The sequence below is a fragment of the Mustela putorius genome, unplaced genomic scaffold, assembly GCF_011764305.1.
Source record: "Mustela putorius furo isolate JIRA1106 unplaced genomic scaffold, ASM1176430v1.1 tig00000874_pilon_pilon_pilon, whole genome shotgun sequence".
Lineage (NCBI taxonomy): Eukaryota > Metazoa > Chordata > Mammalia > Carnivora > Mustelidae > Mustela > Mustela putorius.
In genome coordinates this window covers 2,999,856-3,016,005 of record NW_025421505.1, presented here as the reverse complement: position 1 = coordinate 3,016,005, position 16,150 = coordinate 2,999,856, and the positions used below count along the sequence as shown (strand labels likewise).

Sequence of the window (16,150 nt, the reverse complement as noted above, 5' to 3'; positions counted from 1 at the left end):
AAGTATGTTCCAGGCCCAACGTGTGGCTCAATCTTAGGACCCTGAGACCAAGAGTCTCTTGCTCTCCTGACTCCTGACTGAACCAGGCAGGCACCATAGACAGGCGCTTTTAAAATTATCCTGTAGCAAAATGGAGGAAGAAAAGGTCTTTCTCTTTCAGTTTGTGCGTGCAGGTCGTCTTTCGCGAGGACATCTGTAGCAGGTTTCTGTCTCACCTGAGTCCTCAACACGTGTATTCCTTTCATTGTGCTCCATAGGGCCTGGTGACCGTGGAAGACGAACAGGCATGGATGGCGTCTTATAAATATGTAGGTGCTACCACTAACATCCATCCGTATTTGTCTACAATGATCAACTATGCACAACCCGTAAAGTTTCAAGGTTTCCATGTGGCTGAAGGTAACACCAAAGGTTAAATTCTATTGCCTTTTTTGGTCTGCTTCTCTTCTGTCATGCCGCTGAGCTGTGCTCTGACTCGTCGCCATTTTCTTTCCTGAGCACAGCCCCTTTCCTCCTCACTGTGTTTTGTGTCACAGACTGTGCCTGTAGCCTCCTGTCCTTGGTATGCTTCAAGATTGCTTTGCCATTCCCCACATTGTCCACAGGGTGGCTCTGAGGTACTGCAGATTTCTTAGTGTTGCCTCTTGCGTTCCATGGATCTTCCTGTGTGTAAGAAAGCAACTGATTTTTTTTTTAAAATAATTTTTTATTTTTTTATTAACGTATAATGTATTATTAGCCCCAGGGGTACAGGTCTGTGAATTGCCAGGTTTACACACTTCACAGCACTCACCATAGCACATACCTTCCTCAATGTCCATAACCCAACCACCTTCTCCCGACCATGCTCCCCCCAGCAACCCTCAGTTTGTTTTGTGAGAGACTAAGAGTCTCTTATGGTTTGTCTCCCTCCTGATCCTGTCTTGTTTCATTTATTCTCTTCCTACCCCCCAATCCCCCCACGTTGTCTCTCAACTTCCTCATATCAGAGAGATCATATGATAATTGTCTTTCTCTGATTGACTTATTTCGCTCAGTATAATATCCTCTAGTTCCATCCACATTGCAAAGCAACTGATTTCTGTGCATTGATTTTGTATCCTGCCATATTACTGAGTTCCTGAGTTCTAGTAGTTTGGGGGTGGAGTCTTTTGGGTTTTCCATATAAAGTATCATGTCATCTTCAAAGAGAGAGCGTTTGACTTCTTCTTTGCCAATTTGAATACCTTTTATTTCTTTGTATTGTCTGATTGCTGTTGCTAGCACTTCTAGTACTATGTTGAACAACAGCGGTGAGAGTGGACATCCTTGTCATGTTCCTAATCTCAAAGGGAAGACTGTCAGCTTTTCCCCATGAGGATGGTATTTGTTGTGGGTTTTTCATAGACAGATTTTATGAAATTGAGGAATGTTCCCTCTATCCCTATACTATGAATTGTTTTAATCAGGAACAGATGCTGTATCTTGTCAAATGCTTTTTCTGCATCAATTGAGAAGACCATGTGGTTCTTCTCTCTTCTCTTACTGATTTGTTCTATCACATTGATTGATTTGCGAATGTTGCACCACCCTTGCATCCCATGGATAAATCCCACCTGGTCATGGTGGATAATCTTTTTAACCTACCGTTGGATCCTGTTAGCTTGGATCTTCACGAAGACCCCTTTTGATCAAAAGCAGACCTCCAGAAATATCCACAGGATTTTTAAATTTTCATAATCATTTTTGGGCTGGAGAAGCCACCCTAGTCATCAAATAGACATATCTTGGGGGGTGGCTGTGAGGGCCATCTACACATAATTTGTTTCATGACTCCAGATTTAATCCATCACTATTTAAGTCAGCTGTCTCTAGCCCCAGGACATTAATGAACGTAGGCAGTACTGATAACATAATGGAACACCTGCCTCCAAAGCCTCATGATTTGAGATGTAATTACATTTATTGCTTGTCTTTCCATAAGGTTGGATGGAAGCGTTGCTGAGTGCATCTTTATTTTTCTTTACAGAGCGCAATATTCATTATAACATGTCTTCTTTTAATGAGTCCGTCGGCCTGGGCTACTTGAAGACGCACGCCATTGAATTTGTGAAGTATCCTTACGTAGTGAATGGAGTAAACGGCCAGTGCCCTTTAAGTTTGGCGGGAGTCTCTGAAACAGATAAATGGCGAAGAGATAATTGTGGTTGTCGAGCTAATAAAATAGTATGTGTGAAAGACCACAGCAACTGTGAAAACCTGCCCAAATGTGAATTGTTTACACAGTGAACTCTGGTTTTTCTCCTCAGCCTCACTCATACATGTGAAATTTCCTCTCTGTTAGCTTCGTGTTTGTCATTGTCGGTCTAGCCTTTGTTGTGTATTTATTACTTCTGGAATGCTCTTTTTTCTCCCCTCATTCTCCTTAATAAGTTACACAGTTATAACAAACGGCAAATGAGCCGCATTTACCCCAAGGGAGGCCGGGTCGATTCCAGTAATTACATGCCTCAGATTTTCTGGAATGCTGGCTGCCAGATGGTTTCGCTCAACTATCAAACCCCAGGTAGGAACCAATGTCCAGTGACCTCAAATTCCAGGAGAACACTTTGACAGGACAGTGCCAACCATTGCCATCCGTTGGCCGTGGGCATTTTTTTTTTTTTAAAGGAATGAGACATATGGCAAAACAATGTGATGTTGGATTTATGTAATGGTGAGATACGAAACACAAAAAATAGAGCCCTGTAAAGGGTGGAAGACAAAATATTTTGATTTAAATTGAATTTCCTTTCATAAATACCACAACTAATCTGCCAAACATTGTCCCCCTTTCCAAAATATTTTTAATTTTTCTTCTTTTCGGATCAAACTTGTCTTCTTTTCCAGAGACAGAATTAAATGAAAAAAAATCTGAGTATCTCTATCAGGACTATGACTCATTTCTCCTTTAGAAAGTACCCTTCTCCCTGTTAACATTCAGCAGGTATCAATAACACAGCATCTCATCATAAAAGTACAGAATATTCAAGAGTAAACTCCACTAAAATAGTGTGTAAGGATTTATATATTCTTAGAGGTACTAATCCACAACTTGGTCCTCCAAAGTGTGTTCAAAGGCAGGCTTCCAATATATGATCTTTCCCCCTCCTTGGAAGGAGAGGAGTGAATTTTTAAAGTGCATGAACAATGTTTTTCAAGTTTTTGAAGTCTACTTAAGAGCCAAGTATGACAATTTTAAGATCAGAGGTAGAAAAATTCTGGGCTCTAGTTGTTTACCTAAAAGAGGTAAGAAATATGCCACAAAACCATTCACATGCTGTGGTTAATCCCATAGCCTGGTCCTTAAAGTTGGCAAAACAAAAAGATTTTCTTGTTCAGTCCTTTGCTATATAAGGGGGTGCCCCCCACGTTTCCTGGTTTGGGGGGGCCTTTTCCTTTTCTAGTCCATCCACCATACTTTGAGAGTTTCTATCCACCTTGTTTTCTATTATCTGGCCTGACCAAAAGTTCTCTTGACTTCCATCCCTTTGCCATAAACGTGGGCTCGATACTTCCCTGCCATTGGTGACGACTTCTCAGGGACCGGAAGCTGGGGTCAAATGTCTGCACAACATCCCCATCAGTCCTTGCTATACTGAACTACGACCAGATATCAGTACAAGCCCATAGTATTTCTAGCAGAAACCAAATAAAATAGAACGCTGCTTTTACTTTTTAAAAAAAAAGCAGGGGTGGGGGGGTAGGGAAGGTCAAGTAGTATTTTCAGTTGTCAGTCCGTTATATGGATTAAATTATCCTAAACCAGTTTATTCACAAGGTCATCATGTGTTTTATTCTATAACATTAGGATCAACCACAACATGCTGAAGAAGGGAAAAAATAATCTACTAGCTTGTTTGTTTTGTTTTGTTTTGCTAATGAAAAAAGGGAAGATTGTGTCCACTTGTGAGAGAAAAATCCCAAGCCATGCCCTGCCAACATAGACACCACTAGAAGAATTCTCCCTAGGTTTAAAAGTAGGTGCAAGCCACTAATTTTTCCATGATACTATCTGGATTATTTTTTATTGCTTTTAATTGAGTTTGTATTCCTATGACCTTCCTGGAATACCCGCGGCCGATCCTTCCTCTGTGACCGTAAGGCACATTCTCTCCCCGTTGGACACCTATACCCTCAACACTGATTGGACAATCCTTTGACTCATATGTTGAATCCAATTTTTAATGCAATTCTAGCATGATCTTTATGAAAACACATTTTATGTTTGACTTAAGCACAGATGATTTCAACAGGGAAGAGGATTGTGTGTGCTCAACAGACCCAGACGTAACTTGAAATGTTAAAAAAGACCTTTCAGCCTAGGATCTGTATGTGACTTCCATTGTTTAAAATCACCCATTGTGGTCTTCTTTATGCACGGAGATGAGATGCTAAATTATTTTTGTCTCTTGACAGATTTAGCGATGCAATTGAATCAGGGAAAATTTGAGTATAATGGATCATGCGGGTGAGTAATATGATTTAAACTGTTGTCACTGTGTTCCTGAACCCATACTACAGCTGTAAGGAAACTGTGTCATTTTTAATTAGGGGCTGCTCAATTTAAGCTGAGTTTGAGGGATGGGATAGAAACAATTGAAATCCCTAGATAGATTGTATTTGTAAGTATACGTTTTTCATCCACCCAGTTTATTAAGCAGAATTATCCCCCTAAAAATTGAACCATAAGTTAAGCAGTTTATCATACACACTCGAGTTTAATTCCCTTGCTTTAAATTCAAGAGTGGAGGTTTTTATAGCTACGACAAATAATGATCCCTGCTCATTTGGACATTAACTGGAAACATGGATAATAAGTATGTGTATTTTCCCTAAGACACACAGAGGAATGAAGTTGATTTAGTATGGAAGGAAGTTATGAAAGTCAATTTGAATGTAAAACCCCTAGAAAGAAAGCTTTGTCCTGTCTTGATTCTTTTGCATGTCTTGTAAAGAGCGGTTATCAAAAAATAATGCTATGAATATTGTTCTAGTTGACTGAACGGGCGTTCTTTAACGTCTGTGAACCAAGGAGTGAAATAAGAAATGTTGATTTCCTAATTTTGTAACGTGGAACACAACACAGAAAGGTTAAGTGAAAATGTGAAGTTAAATTCTGTGGAGAAAAAATACAGTGTGGCCATTTTTTTTTTTTCCCCCTCCATGCATCTGTCCCGGAGCCTCTAAATTAATCCCGTGGAGTGCTATCCCATCCATAATACTACTGTCAGGAAATTCTTGGCCTCCCTGGTTGAATACCTCAATTTTATCACTAAGAACAGCCAGCCAAAATAACATTCTTCAGCAGTCACACGTTCAGAGTGCACACTTGTCCCTCTTCCCCCTGCCAGATGGTTCTCTACCCGTGTATCCTCTACCCATGAGTGACCCCACACACACACATGCATCCGCTGGCACATATGTTGTGTTTTCCTCTGCTGTGTGCTTTGAGAGAAATCAAAGTCTTACACCATAAACTAATGTGTTATATGTCAATTACAGAAAGAAGTAAAAACTATGTAATTCAAAAGAAAACTGCCAAATACACATTTTTAGAATTATTTTTTCAAATATTTTATTTATTGGGGTACCTGGGTGGTTCAGTCATTAAGTGTCTGCCTTCTGCTGAGGTCATGATCCCAGAGTCCTGGGATGGAGCCCCGCATCAGGCTCCCTGCTCAGCGGGAAGCCTGCTTCTTCCTCTCCCACTTCCCCTGCTTATATTCCCTCTCTCACTGTCTCTCTCTCTGTCAAATAAATAAATCTTTTAAGAAAAAAGATCTTCTTTATTTATTTGAGCAAGAGGGAGAGAGAGAGGAGAGCATGAGTGAGGGGGAGGGGCAGAGAGAGAAGCCAGCTCCCCACTGAGCACGGAGCCTGATGCAAGACTCGATCCTGGTACTCCAGGATCATGACGTGAGCCCAACGCAGATGCTCAGTGGACTGAACCACCCAGGTGCCCCTGCATTTTAGAATTCTTTACAGCTCTGTTGTATTTAAGGCACAGCGTTCATCACCAGGAGATGGTGCACGTAAATTGATGGAGGCAATCCATCAGCTCACACTGAAGCCCAGCCCTCATGGTTCATACCAAACACCCCGACCCCTTGCGGGGCTCCCTCCTCAGAGCCTTCCTTGTGGCCCAGTGACACTAAAGTTTGCCCTCTTGGCCGCAGCTGTCCGACAGCCAGTACTTCCACAGGGAGGGGGACTGTTGCCAGATCAAGAGGTCCCACCAGGAGCTGAATGCGTGCCCTCTGTTCCTTTCCCTTCCTGTTTGGTCTGGGATCACACGGTCAGTGTCTCCCTTTAGGCACCACTGCATATTCTAAAATGCCTTCCCAGACAAGCACGGTGCTGCTGGAGCCCAAATTCCATGCTGAAGTGTTGGAGTGATGTGACCAAAACCCGACATCCCACCAGAGGGGCTAGAAAAACAGGATTGTTCAGTGGGGCGTCCCGCCTTGAAGAGCCATTGACAGTCATGCTCCGTCATGTGTCAACATCCCCCGTCCTTCCCTTTCCCCTCCCGGAGACAGAGTGTGTTACTGACAGGGAAGAGGGAAGAAGTCTTCCTCAGTTGTGTGTTTCTGGACCCCATCACTCTCGGCGATGGAGCGGTCCTAGCTGGTAGATATGGGGCTGGCCACGCAGGGGTATTTCCTTGGAGCAAGGGCATCCAGGATGCTCTGGCTTTCCCTATGTTGCCTTTGTCATTCACCCACCCACCTGCAGGGACTTGTTAAACACTCCTTGTTGGCGTGTCTGAGGGCTGGGTGTCCGTACAGAGGTCTTCTGAACCGTTCAAGGCTTAGGGTGGCAAACGGTAGTGGTTGTATAGGGAACAGCAGTGTTGCATAGCACATGCACACCCTCTGAATCCACCAATGCTAACAAAACACTGGGAACCTGCCCGGGACTCCCTGTCTGCTCTCCAGCCTGATCTTTTGGAAGGCTGTGCCCCTGAGCTCAGTAAGTGTGGTTTTCAGTAGGAAAGTGAGTGGTAGTTCATGACAGACTCCTTTCTAAAGGTATAAAAATGGAAGGCATTTGTATCATTCCCAAGGAAACAAGACAGAGCAAGTTAATTTCTTAAGTCCGCATACTTTCAGAGGAAATTGGCCTGGCTGAGACCAACATAGTAGGATGTTTTAGGATCCAAAGATGCATACTTTTTGTAGAACTTTCTCAGGGTGAAATGTGTCTTGAAATCCATGACGGTCTTATAGTTACAATCAGCCATTTTGCTTTCCTGCTGGTAGAGAAGATAGTGGAGTATTGAACAATTGGCGCCATCTTGGGTGTGATGAAATAGATTGTCCTTCCTTATGGGCCCATCCTCTGATTCTTATGGCTTCTGTCCACCCACCTGGCTGAAGGCCCTTCTTTTCTTCTTCTCTTGCCTCCCAGGACCCTACAAAGGCTCCCTTCACTTGTCATTGGCTTTGGCCTCTGCTCAAGTCCACCACACAGACCTGGGTGCTTGGAATGAATTTTATTTTCTGTACCAAAAAACACCAGGCAGGACCAGCTATGGTTGGTTTGAGGGGCCCAGTGCAAAATGAAAATAAAGACCCCTTGTTCACAAATTCTTAAACATTTCGAGACAGTAGCTACAGAGCATTAAACCAGACACAAAACTCTTCTAAGTTCAGAGCACTGTGTAACGACACAGGTCCCACTGATGCCCGGTGCTCCCTGGACCTGCACAGGCACCAGTGAGTGGTGGCCTCTGCTACATCCACAGGTCCCCACAGGTCCCAAGTAGACACCCCTTCAAGATAAGCTGGCTCAGTGTCACCCCCAAGCGAGGACTTACCTCCTGGCCCTGTCAAACTTCTCCATGCTTTCTTTTATTTATTATTACTATTTAAGTATATAAGATCAATACATTAAACTGAAGGCTGCCTGCCTTGGAGAATTGGACTCTGGTTTCTTGCCCTTTTCTCCTGGCACTTCTTATTTTGTATTGGTTCACGCTCTCACAGAGGAGTTTTCTTCTAAGCAGATGTGGAAGGAAGGAACATGGAAAAATGTTTTGGGCACCCAGAAATCATCAGCATCACAATTTTGTATTTTTGGTAAGAAAGGTCCCTTCAGAAATGGCTGTAGGGAATAGAGAGTACGGAATCTCCAGAGAGTCTCTGCCCCTGCTGTTCTCAGGAGGCAAATCCCTCATTCCATGCAACTGGAATCCATGTTCCCCTTCTTGTGAAAGCCAGAACCATCCTCTCTTACATCCCCTTGAAGCTAACGGCTGATATTTTGTCAATACTGGTAGGCTTCGCTTGAAGTAGTGTGTGTTAATATTGTAGTTTCTCATCTACTTTCCATTCTAAGACTTCAATTTTTGCCATATCATCATATTTTCCAGTGTCTAACACTAGCCACAAAAAAAAGGGGTGGGTCCCAAATCTAAAACTGTAAATATAGAAAACCATCTGTTTTGTGCAGTTAGATTTTAAATTAATATTTAGGGTTACATTCTCTTGGAGACAGGTAAAAGTTCAAAATCATCTTTAATATTTGAATGATTCTGAAAATTCTGTATGTCTTTGATTTAAAAATCAGTGCTGTCCTTGGAGGTTCTTTACTGATGATTACATCTAAGTTGAATGGTTATTTTAACACTTTTTTTGCTCAAACTTAGAAGATAACAATGAATGACAACTTTGTCTAAACCACAAAAATGGAACTTAGAGTTTGTCTTTAAGGAGAAAAGTCACGCCCCAGAATCCTTTCTGGTTGGTTTTAAAAGATAATAAATTTGACAGCATCTAGAGTTAAAAATCAGTAAAAGTTACACTCCTAAAGAATAGGAAAGACTTGATCCCTCTAATTTTGATCCTTTACACTTAAAAGTAAACCCATAGTTTGGGGGAAAGTACTTTTATTGTCCTTTATCTGCTATTCAGGTTAGGATGGACTTTTCCTACCTGCGGTTATAGTCCTTTGTAAAAACAAAAATTTTTTTCTTAGATGAAATCTGATACAAGTTCAGGGCAGTTATGGAATCTGGCTGAGGTCTGATATGTGACTGTAACTAAAGGAGATAAGGGACAGACATTGTGGAGTTGGGTCAATTTCCAAACATTTTCCTTGCTTCACAAAGAAAACTCATACCCTTTAGCCATCACCTCCCTGTAACCTCTACTCCCTATTTGCAGCCATAACCATAAAAGCCACCATCTACTCTCTGTCTCTCTGGATTTGTACAGACAGCACATTTTATAGGAATTAATTCATGCAGTATGTGGTCTTTGTGACTGGCTTCTTTGACTTAGCATTATGCTTTCAAGGTTTATGCCGTAGCACATATCAATACTCATTTCTTTCTACCAAGTCATTTCCCATAGTGTGGGTATGCCCCATTCTATATATTCACTTAAATATTGATAGACATCTGGATTGTTTCCATCTTTTGGTTATTAGGAATTATGCTGCTCTAACATTCATTCACAGACAAGTTTTTGTGTAGATGTATTTTCATTTTTCTTGGGTATTTACTAAGAGTGGAATTGCTGGGTCACATGACACCTCTATTTAACTGTTTGGGGAACAGTCAGACTGTCTTGGTTTCATTTCACATTCCCACCAGCCATGTATGAGGGTTCCATTTGTTCCATGAACTTGATGATACTTAGTGTTATCTGACATTTTACTATAGCCATTCTAATATGTGTGTAGTGACAGTTCACTGTGATTTTGATTTGCATTTCTCTCAAAACTAATGATACCAGGCATTTTTTCATGTCCTTATAATTGGCCATTTGTTTCTCTTATTTGGAGAAATACGTGTTCAGATCACTTGCCCTCTTGTCTACTGGGTTGTTTTTGACATATTGTAGGCACACGCCTCTTATCAGTATGTGATTTGCAAATATTTTCTCCCATCCCGTGGCTTGTTTTTTCATTATCTTGATATTGCCCTTTGAAGTGCAGAGGTTTTTATGATAAGGCTAATTTTATCTTTTTGTTTTCCTCGTGTTGCTTATGCTTTTGATGTTATGTCTAAGACCCATTGCCAAGTTGTGAAGATTTATCCTTATTTTTCTTCTAAAAAAATTATCATTTTGGCTCTTACATTTAAGTCTTTGGTCCATCTTGAGTTAATGTTTGTATATGATGTGAGGGAAGAAACCAGTTTTCTTCTTTTGCATGTGGCCATTATAGTTGTCCTAGCAACATTTATTTAAAAGAATATTCTTTCCCTCTTTGAATAATCTTGGCATCCTTGTCAAAAACCAACTGAGCATAGATACATGAATTTATTTCTGGATTCCCAGTTCCATCTCATTGATGTATGTGTGCATTTTTATGCCAATACCACACTTCCTTGATTACTGTTGCTTTGTAGAAAGTTTTGAAATTGAGAAATATGAGAACTTCAATTTTGTTTTTCTTGTTCAAGGGTATGTTGGCTATTCTTGGTCCTTGAGTTTTGAATCAGCTTGTCACTTTCTCAAGAAGCCACTTGGGATCTGGATAGGGATTGAATCTGTATATCAATCTGGTGAATAGTGCCAGCTTAACCATATCAAGTCTTCTGATCCATGAACACAAGATGTCTTTCCATTTACTTAGATCTTCTTTAACATCTTTCAACAGTGTCTTGTAGCTTTCAAACTACATGCACTTATTTCATTAAATTTATTCCTAAGTATTTTATTCTTTTTGGTGCTGTGATAAATGGAATCTTCTTAATTTCAGTTTTTGGATTGTTCATTACTGGTATTTAGAAATACAATTGATTTCTGTATATTGGTTTTTAACCCTGCAGCCTTGTTGAATTCATTTATTAGTTCTGATGGGTTTTAAAAATATATGTATATTCTTTAGATTTTAGAAGAATTTTACAAAGAAAAAGAGCATGAACTAGGGGAGGGGCAGAGGGAGAGGGCCTTCAAGCAGACTCCCCACTGAGCAAGGAACCCAGTGTGGGTTCGATCTCATGACCCATGAGATCATGACTGAGCCAAAACTAATAGTCAAACACTTGACCAACTGAACCCAGGCACCCCTCTGATCATTTTTAAGTAGATTCCTTAGGTAAATTCCTTACGTATATTCTATATACAAGATCATGTCATCTGTCAGGAGGAGTTTTACTTCTTTCTTTCCATCTAGATATCTTTTATTCCATTTTCTTACGTAATGGCACTAGCTAGAAATAGGGAAATAATTACATCTTTGTGTTCACCTGCCTCTAACTTGAAATTACGTGGTTCTTTTCACTGTGAACAGAGACAACAATCCACAATACTATTAACAGTACCTGTGACTCTGACACCAATGTAAATCACAGATATTTTTGTATCATTACTACTGTTACAGATCTCACAAAATATTTTTATGCATATCAGTACTTTAAGATTATAGTTATCAACTTAGCATCATATCTCATAATTCAATGCAGTCATTAAAACACAAAGTAGAATACCATGTACTCTCATATTTTATTTTGTTTTTTTTTTAAGATTTTATTTATTTGACAGAGAAGAGAGATCACAAGTAGGCAGAGAGACAGGAAGAGAGGGGAGGGGGAAGCAGGCTCTCTGCTGAGCGGAGAACCCGATGCAGGGCTCGACCCCAGGACCCTGAGATCATGACCTGAGCCAAAGACAGAGGCTTAACCCACTGAGCCACCCAGGGTGCCCCTACTCTCATATTTTAGTAACTAGAGCTCATATAATTGGTTTTTCACTGCTGTTTCTTGTATTTTATTTTGTGTGCATGAGAGTAAGTATCTAAGGAGGTCCATGGCATAAAAAAGTTCAAGAGAATGTAATAGCATCAGGAAGCTCGATGTCACTGAGCCGGGAATCTAAAAGCATTCCTCGTTTCCTGCCTCTCTTCAGGATTCTCCATAGGAAAGGAATAGTTTCTTCAATCTTTAGACTCCTCTACCTAAAACCCTAGCTCTTAAAGTAGAGACGGGAGAAAGGAAGGACTTAGTGTCCTGAAGCATGAGTGTGTTAGTCATTGTAAATGCAGCTCATAAACTTTTCTTTGCTTTTGTCCCACCAGGTACCTCCTCAAACCAGATTTCATGAGACGGCCCGATCGAACATTCGATCCCTTCTCTGAAACTCCTGTCGATGGGGTTATTGCAGCCACTTGCTCAGTCCAGGTAGGCCCCCTGCTGTCTCAGAACTGTAAAAACATGTCTGCAGGTGGTCCTGGAAAAGCCTTAAGAAGCCACATTGAAATATTTAATGTCAAGTCACAAGGCCCATGTGTTGCTCTCAACTTTGTGATTGCCCCTTTTCTTCCTAAGAGATACCTTTTGTTCCCTAGTGGAACTATTAGCTACATTCAGCAGAAGACACCAGATCAAAAAAGTACCTACTGGAGGATATGGAGCAGTAAGAACTCTTAATCATTGCTGGTGAGAATGCAAAATGGGGCAGCCGCTTTGGAAGCGTGCTCTTATCCTATAATCCAGGAATCGTACTCCTTGGTATTTACCCAAACGGATAGAAAACTTGCACCCACACAAAAACCTGCACAGAGGTGTTTGTAGCAGCTTTATTCGAAATTGCCAAAAATGGACAACTAAGATATCCTTCCATAGGTGTTGGATACATAAACTGTGGCACACCCACACCATTCAGTGCTGGCAAGAGAGGAGCTAGCAAGTCCTGGAAACACATACAGGAAACTTCCGTGCTTATTCCTAAGGGAATGAAGCAAATGAAAAGACTTCATACTGTATGGTTGCAGCTACATGACATTCTGGAAAAGTGAAAACTGTGACAGTTTCATACATGTGCACATATGTCAAAATGGACCTTCTGTGCACTTTAAAATGTACGGTTTATTGTATGTCAGATTTTACCTCGAAAAACTTTGGAAGTTATGATCTATTCAATAATACAGAAAGAAACCCTGCTACATGGCTATATAGTACTTTGGAAAGTAAATGAAAAATAGTCTGTCCATGGCTTTATAATAGGTGGAATTTAATGCTGGACTTTGCAAATATATACCTCCAACCATTGTTGATATCAGTAAAGGATAACAGGCAACAGGCATTTTAGCATTGCTTTTTCTTTATTGCATCTCTTTCTAAGACTTATAAAAGAATTTAATAAAGTGTAATAGGGCAGAATTTCAGAGCTCTGATAGGATCCTAGGTCATATTTGAACCCATCACTTTGTGGACATTTAGGTGGAATTAAGCTGCTTGTGGACATTATTTCTTTGTATTATAGGGTTCATCATTTCTCTTTATAGACAGAACCTCTGTCTTGAGCAGGGATTTTTTGTTTGTTTATTGTTTTGCATAAAGTAGTTGCTCTATAATGTTTTAGTAAGGAATGAATACATTACTTCCATAGGTAACTAAAATTTCTAAAGATGAACAGACAATTTCTTACTTGTGGATTATTCATTGCTCTTGATAATTACACAGACTTGACTTCTCTCTCACCCTGTTTCTGTGTTGCTGCAGGTCATATCAGGTCAGTTTTTATCAGATAAGAAAATTGGTACATACGTAGAAGTGGATATGTATGGGTTGCCCACCGACACCATACGTAAGGAATTCCGAACTCGCATGGTGATGAACAACGGACTCAATCCAGTTTACAATGAAGAATCATTTGTGTTCCGGAAGGTAGGGCACTTTCAACATGTCAGACTCGCTGTGCTAACTCAGGGGCCACATTTTAGTGCATAGGCTACATAGACACTACGTGACATGGGGCAGTTATACAACCCCAAATGTCTTCTTCTCTTCTTCCAGTGGGTAAGTTCTGTCAGTGCTGTATGATTGTTACTTTTGTGTGTTCTTGTCCTTGTGGCTCTCCTTTCTCCTCCAAGGAGCCCACCTTCTCTGTGGCAATGCTCAAGTTCCAGATGGGTGGTCCTTAGAATGTGTCCTCACTGGTAGGCATCATACACACTGGAGAGTTCTTTTCTGCCCTGGCAGTGGCTGGTAACTTGCAATTGGCTCCTTTAGCCAAGAGGACAGGTAGGATGGTGAACCCAAAAGTAAGACCAATAAATGTCCTTAAATAGATCAGCTGGTATTGTCCTGTGCCTCTAAAAAGTGTGATGCCTGTTGCCACCCCTACAGTTTGTACTTCATGTGCTATTTTGGGTTTTGGGGGGGTTTCCTACCATTGTACCTTGATCCCCAGACCAATCACAGTCATACTCTATAATGATTTCATTTTTATCTTGTAATCTCGTTTGCCCTTTGTTTCTCACTTGTCGGTGTAATATGTGTTGAAAAATCCATGCATTGGTAGTGCCATCTTCAAGTAGAGCTGTTTTTCTCTCTCACTTGCTCTGTTATCCCAACCGGAATAGCTTCTTGCTGCTGCTTCAGGCCCAGGGCTTCCGGTGTTTCTGTTCCATGTGCATGTCCTCCAACACAGATCTTTGGCTTTTTAGCTTAACAGAAATGAGGATTAGCAGTTTCAGAGTTGGCTAACTGGCTTTCAGAAACCAGATTACAGAAGATCAGTAGTTCAATGAAACAAGCCATTATGAGATTTAGGCTCCCCTTGTTATGTGAGCACTGTTATTTCCATGCAACCCCCACCGTGACCTTCTCTCCTACAGGGTGTGGTGGAAATTGGATATAACTTGTCATGGGCCTTTTTTCTTCCACCAGTTTTTTTTTTTTTTTTTTAATAGCTTTTTATAGCTGGATCTGTTGTCGGTATGACCAGTGTTCTTTGGCAGCATGAATAATCCCCAGACACATTTCTAGAAATTCAGAAAGTTGACTTCAGACATTCATGGTTTCTGATGAGTGAGGAGACATCAGACTTGGTTTTTACATATAGAATTACTGGCCCCAGAAACAAGATGCCAGTTCTGCACCCTTCACTGTTTTTCAGAAGTTAAGTTGCTTTTCGTCAGGACCAAGTACTTTCTCTTTTTGTTCTCTCTTGTTTTTAATATTTTTTGGTCTTTGCACTGATCTCACAAGGCAAGCCCCCTTTTACCCACTTGAGAAACAATAGCACAAATGACGTTGGTTGAATTTGAACTTGATTTCTCCTCTTCATCGTCTTGAAATTGGATTAAATGATAATCTCTAGCCAGAACTAGACAACCGATCCATTGTCTAGCCTTAGATACAGTACTCAAACTAGCCAAGATGTCTTCGTTGTTCTGAGCCAATGAAAAGTCATTCCTGATTTAAAACATTGGATTTTCTTGTGTCCTGTTGCTATTTTATATCTGAATTAGGATTCTGCTGGCTGAGCTCAGATTTTATGTCCTTTTATTTATTTTGAAGATCGCAAGAGTAGATGTCTTGGATATAAGTTAATGTTTCTAGCTGCCCCATCTCACTCTATTTAATATCCCAAAATATTGGGAGTGCAAGGAAAAGGGAAAATCCAAATTTCTCTGTACGCTGTCCTTTATATGTGGAACATTTCTTCAAAGATACTTTCCATATTCTCAAAAACAGGCCAAGCTAAAAAGCAGAGAAGCAGCCCAGGTAGGAGGCAGACCACAAGATTCAAAGGCAAGGGCCCCGATTCCAGGCCCAGCTGTTCTGATCTCAGAGATTGAGGAAAGTCACTTGATCTCTCAGGGCCTCCTTTTGTTTGTCCATTTTTATGCATGGGGATGGGCAAAGATGACAAGGGTTGGACTGGTAATTGTTCGCATCCCTTTCATCTAAAATTTTCAAAGAGATGATTTCCAGGAAGGCTGTTCAATTGCTTTCTCAACAGCTTGGATACCGCAGCTTGGACCGTATCCTTCAGGAATCCAAATCGATCTTGGGCTTCTTTTCACTATAAAGGCACATTTAAGGGCAGTGTGGGTATGGTTCAGATTCCTCGAGTCAGGGCTCTTGGGGGCGGCTTCCCAAAATACCTCTGAAAGGTACCATTCTTTGTTTGCAGGTAATCCTCCCTGACCTGGCAGTCTTGAGAATAGCAGTATATGACGACAACAACAGGCTCATAGGCCAGAGGATCCTTCCTCTGGATGGCCTCCAAGCAGGCTATCGACACATTTCCCTTCGAAACGAGGGAAATAAACCATTATCACTGCCAACCATTTTCTGCAATATTGTTCTTAAAACATATGTGCCTGATGGATTTGGAGGTAAGTTAAACATTTGAGTACAGAAGTCCTAAATTAGAGGATTATAAAA

General features: G+C 40.9%; 1 protein-coding gene across 8 annotated transcripts in view; it reads left to right on the top strand.

Annotated features, from left to right (window-relative positions):
- Positions 1-16,150, top strand: part of PLCB4 (phospholipase C beta 4) — a 412,481-nt gene that overhangs the window by 349,809 nt on the left and 46,522 nt on the right. For all 8 annotated transcript variants that reach the window (XM_045086008.1, XM_045086009.1, XM_045086005.1 and 5 more), the window contains 7 exons: positions 258-399; positions 2,009-2,093; positions 2,421-2,545; positions 4,438-4,489; positions 12,049-12,151; positions 13,475-13,639; positions 15,897-16,101. In XM_045086008.1, coding sequence (XP_044941943.1) covers positions 258-399; positions 2,009-2,093; positions 2,421-2,545; positions 4,438-4,489; positions 12,049-12,151; positions 13,475-13,639; positions 15,897-16,101 — 877 coding nt within the window. The remainder of the gene's footprint in view (positions 1-257; positions 400-2,008; positions 2,094-2,420; positions 2,546-4,437; positions 4,490-12,048; positions 12,152-13,474; positions 13,640-15,896; positions 16,102-16,150) is intronic.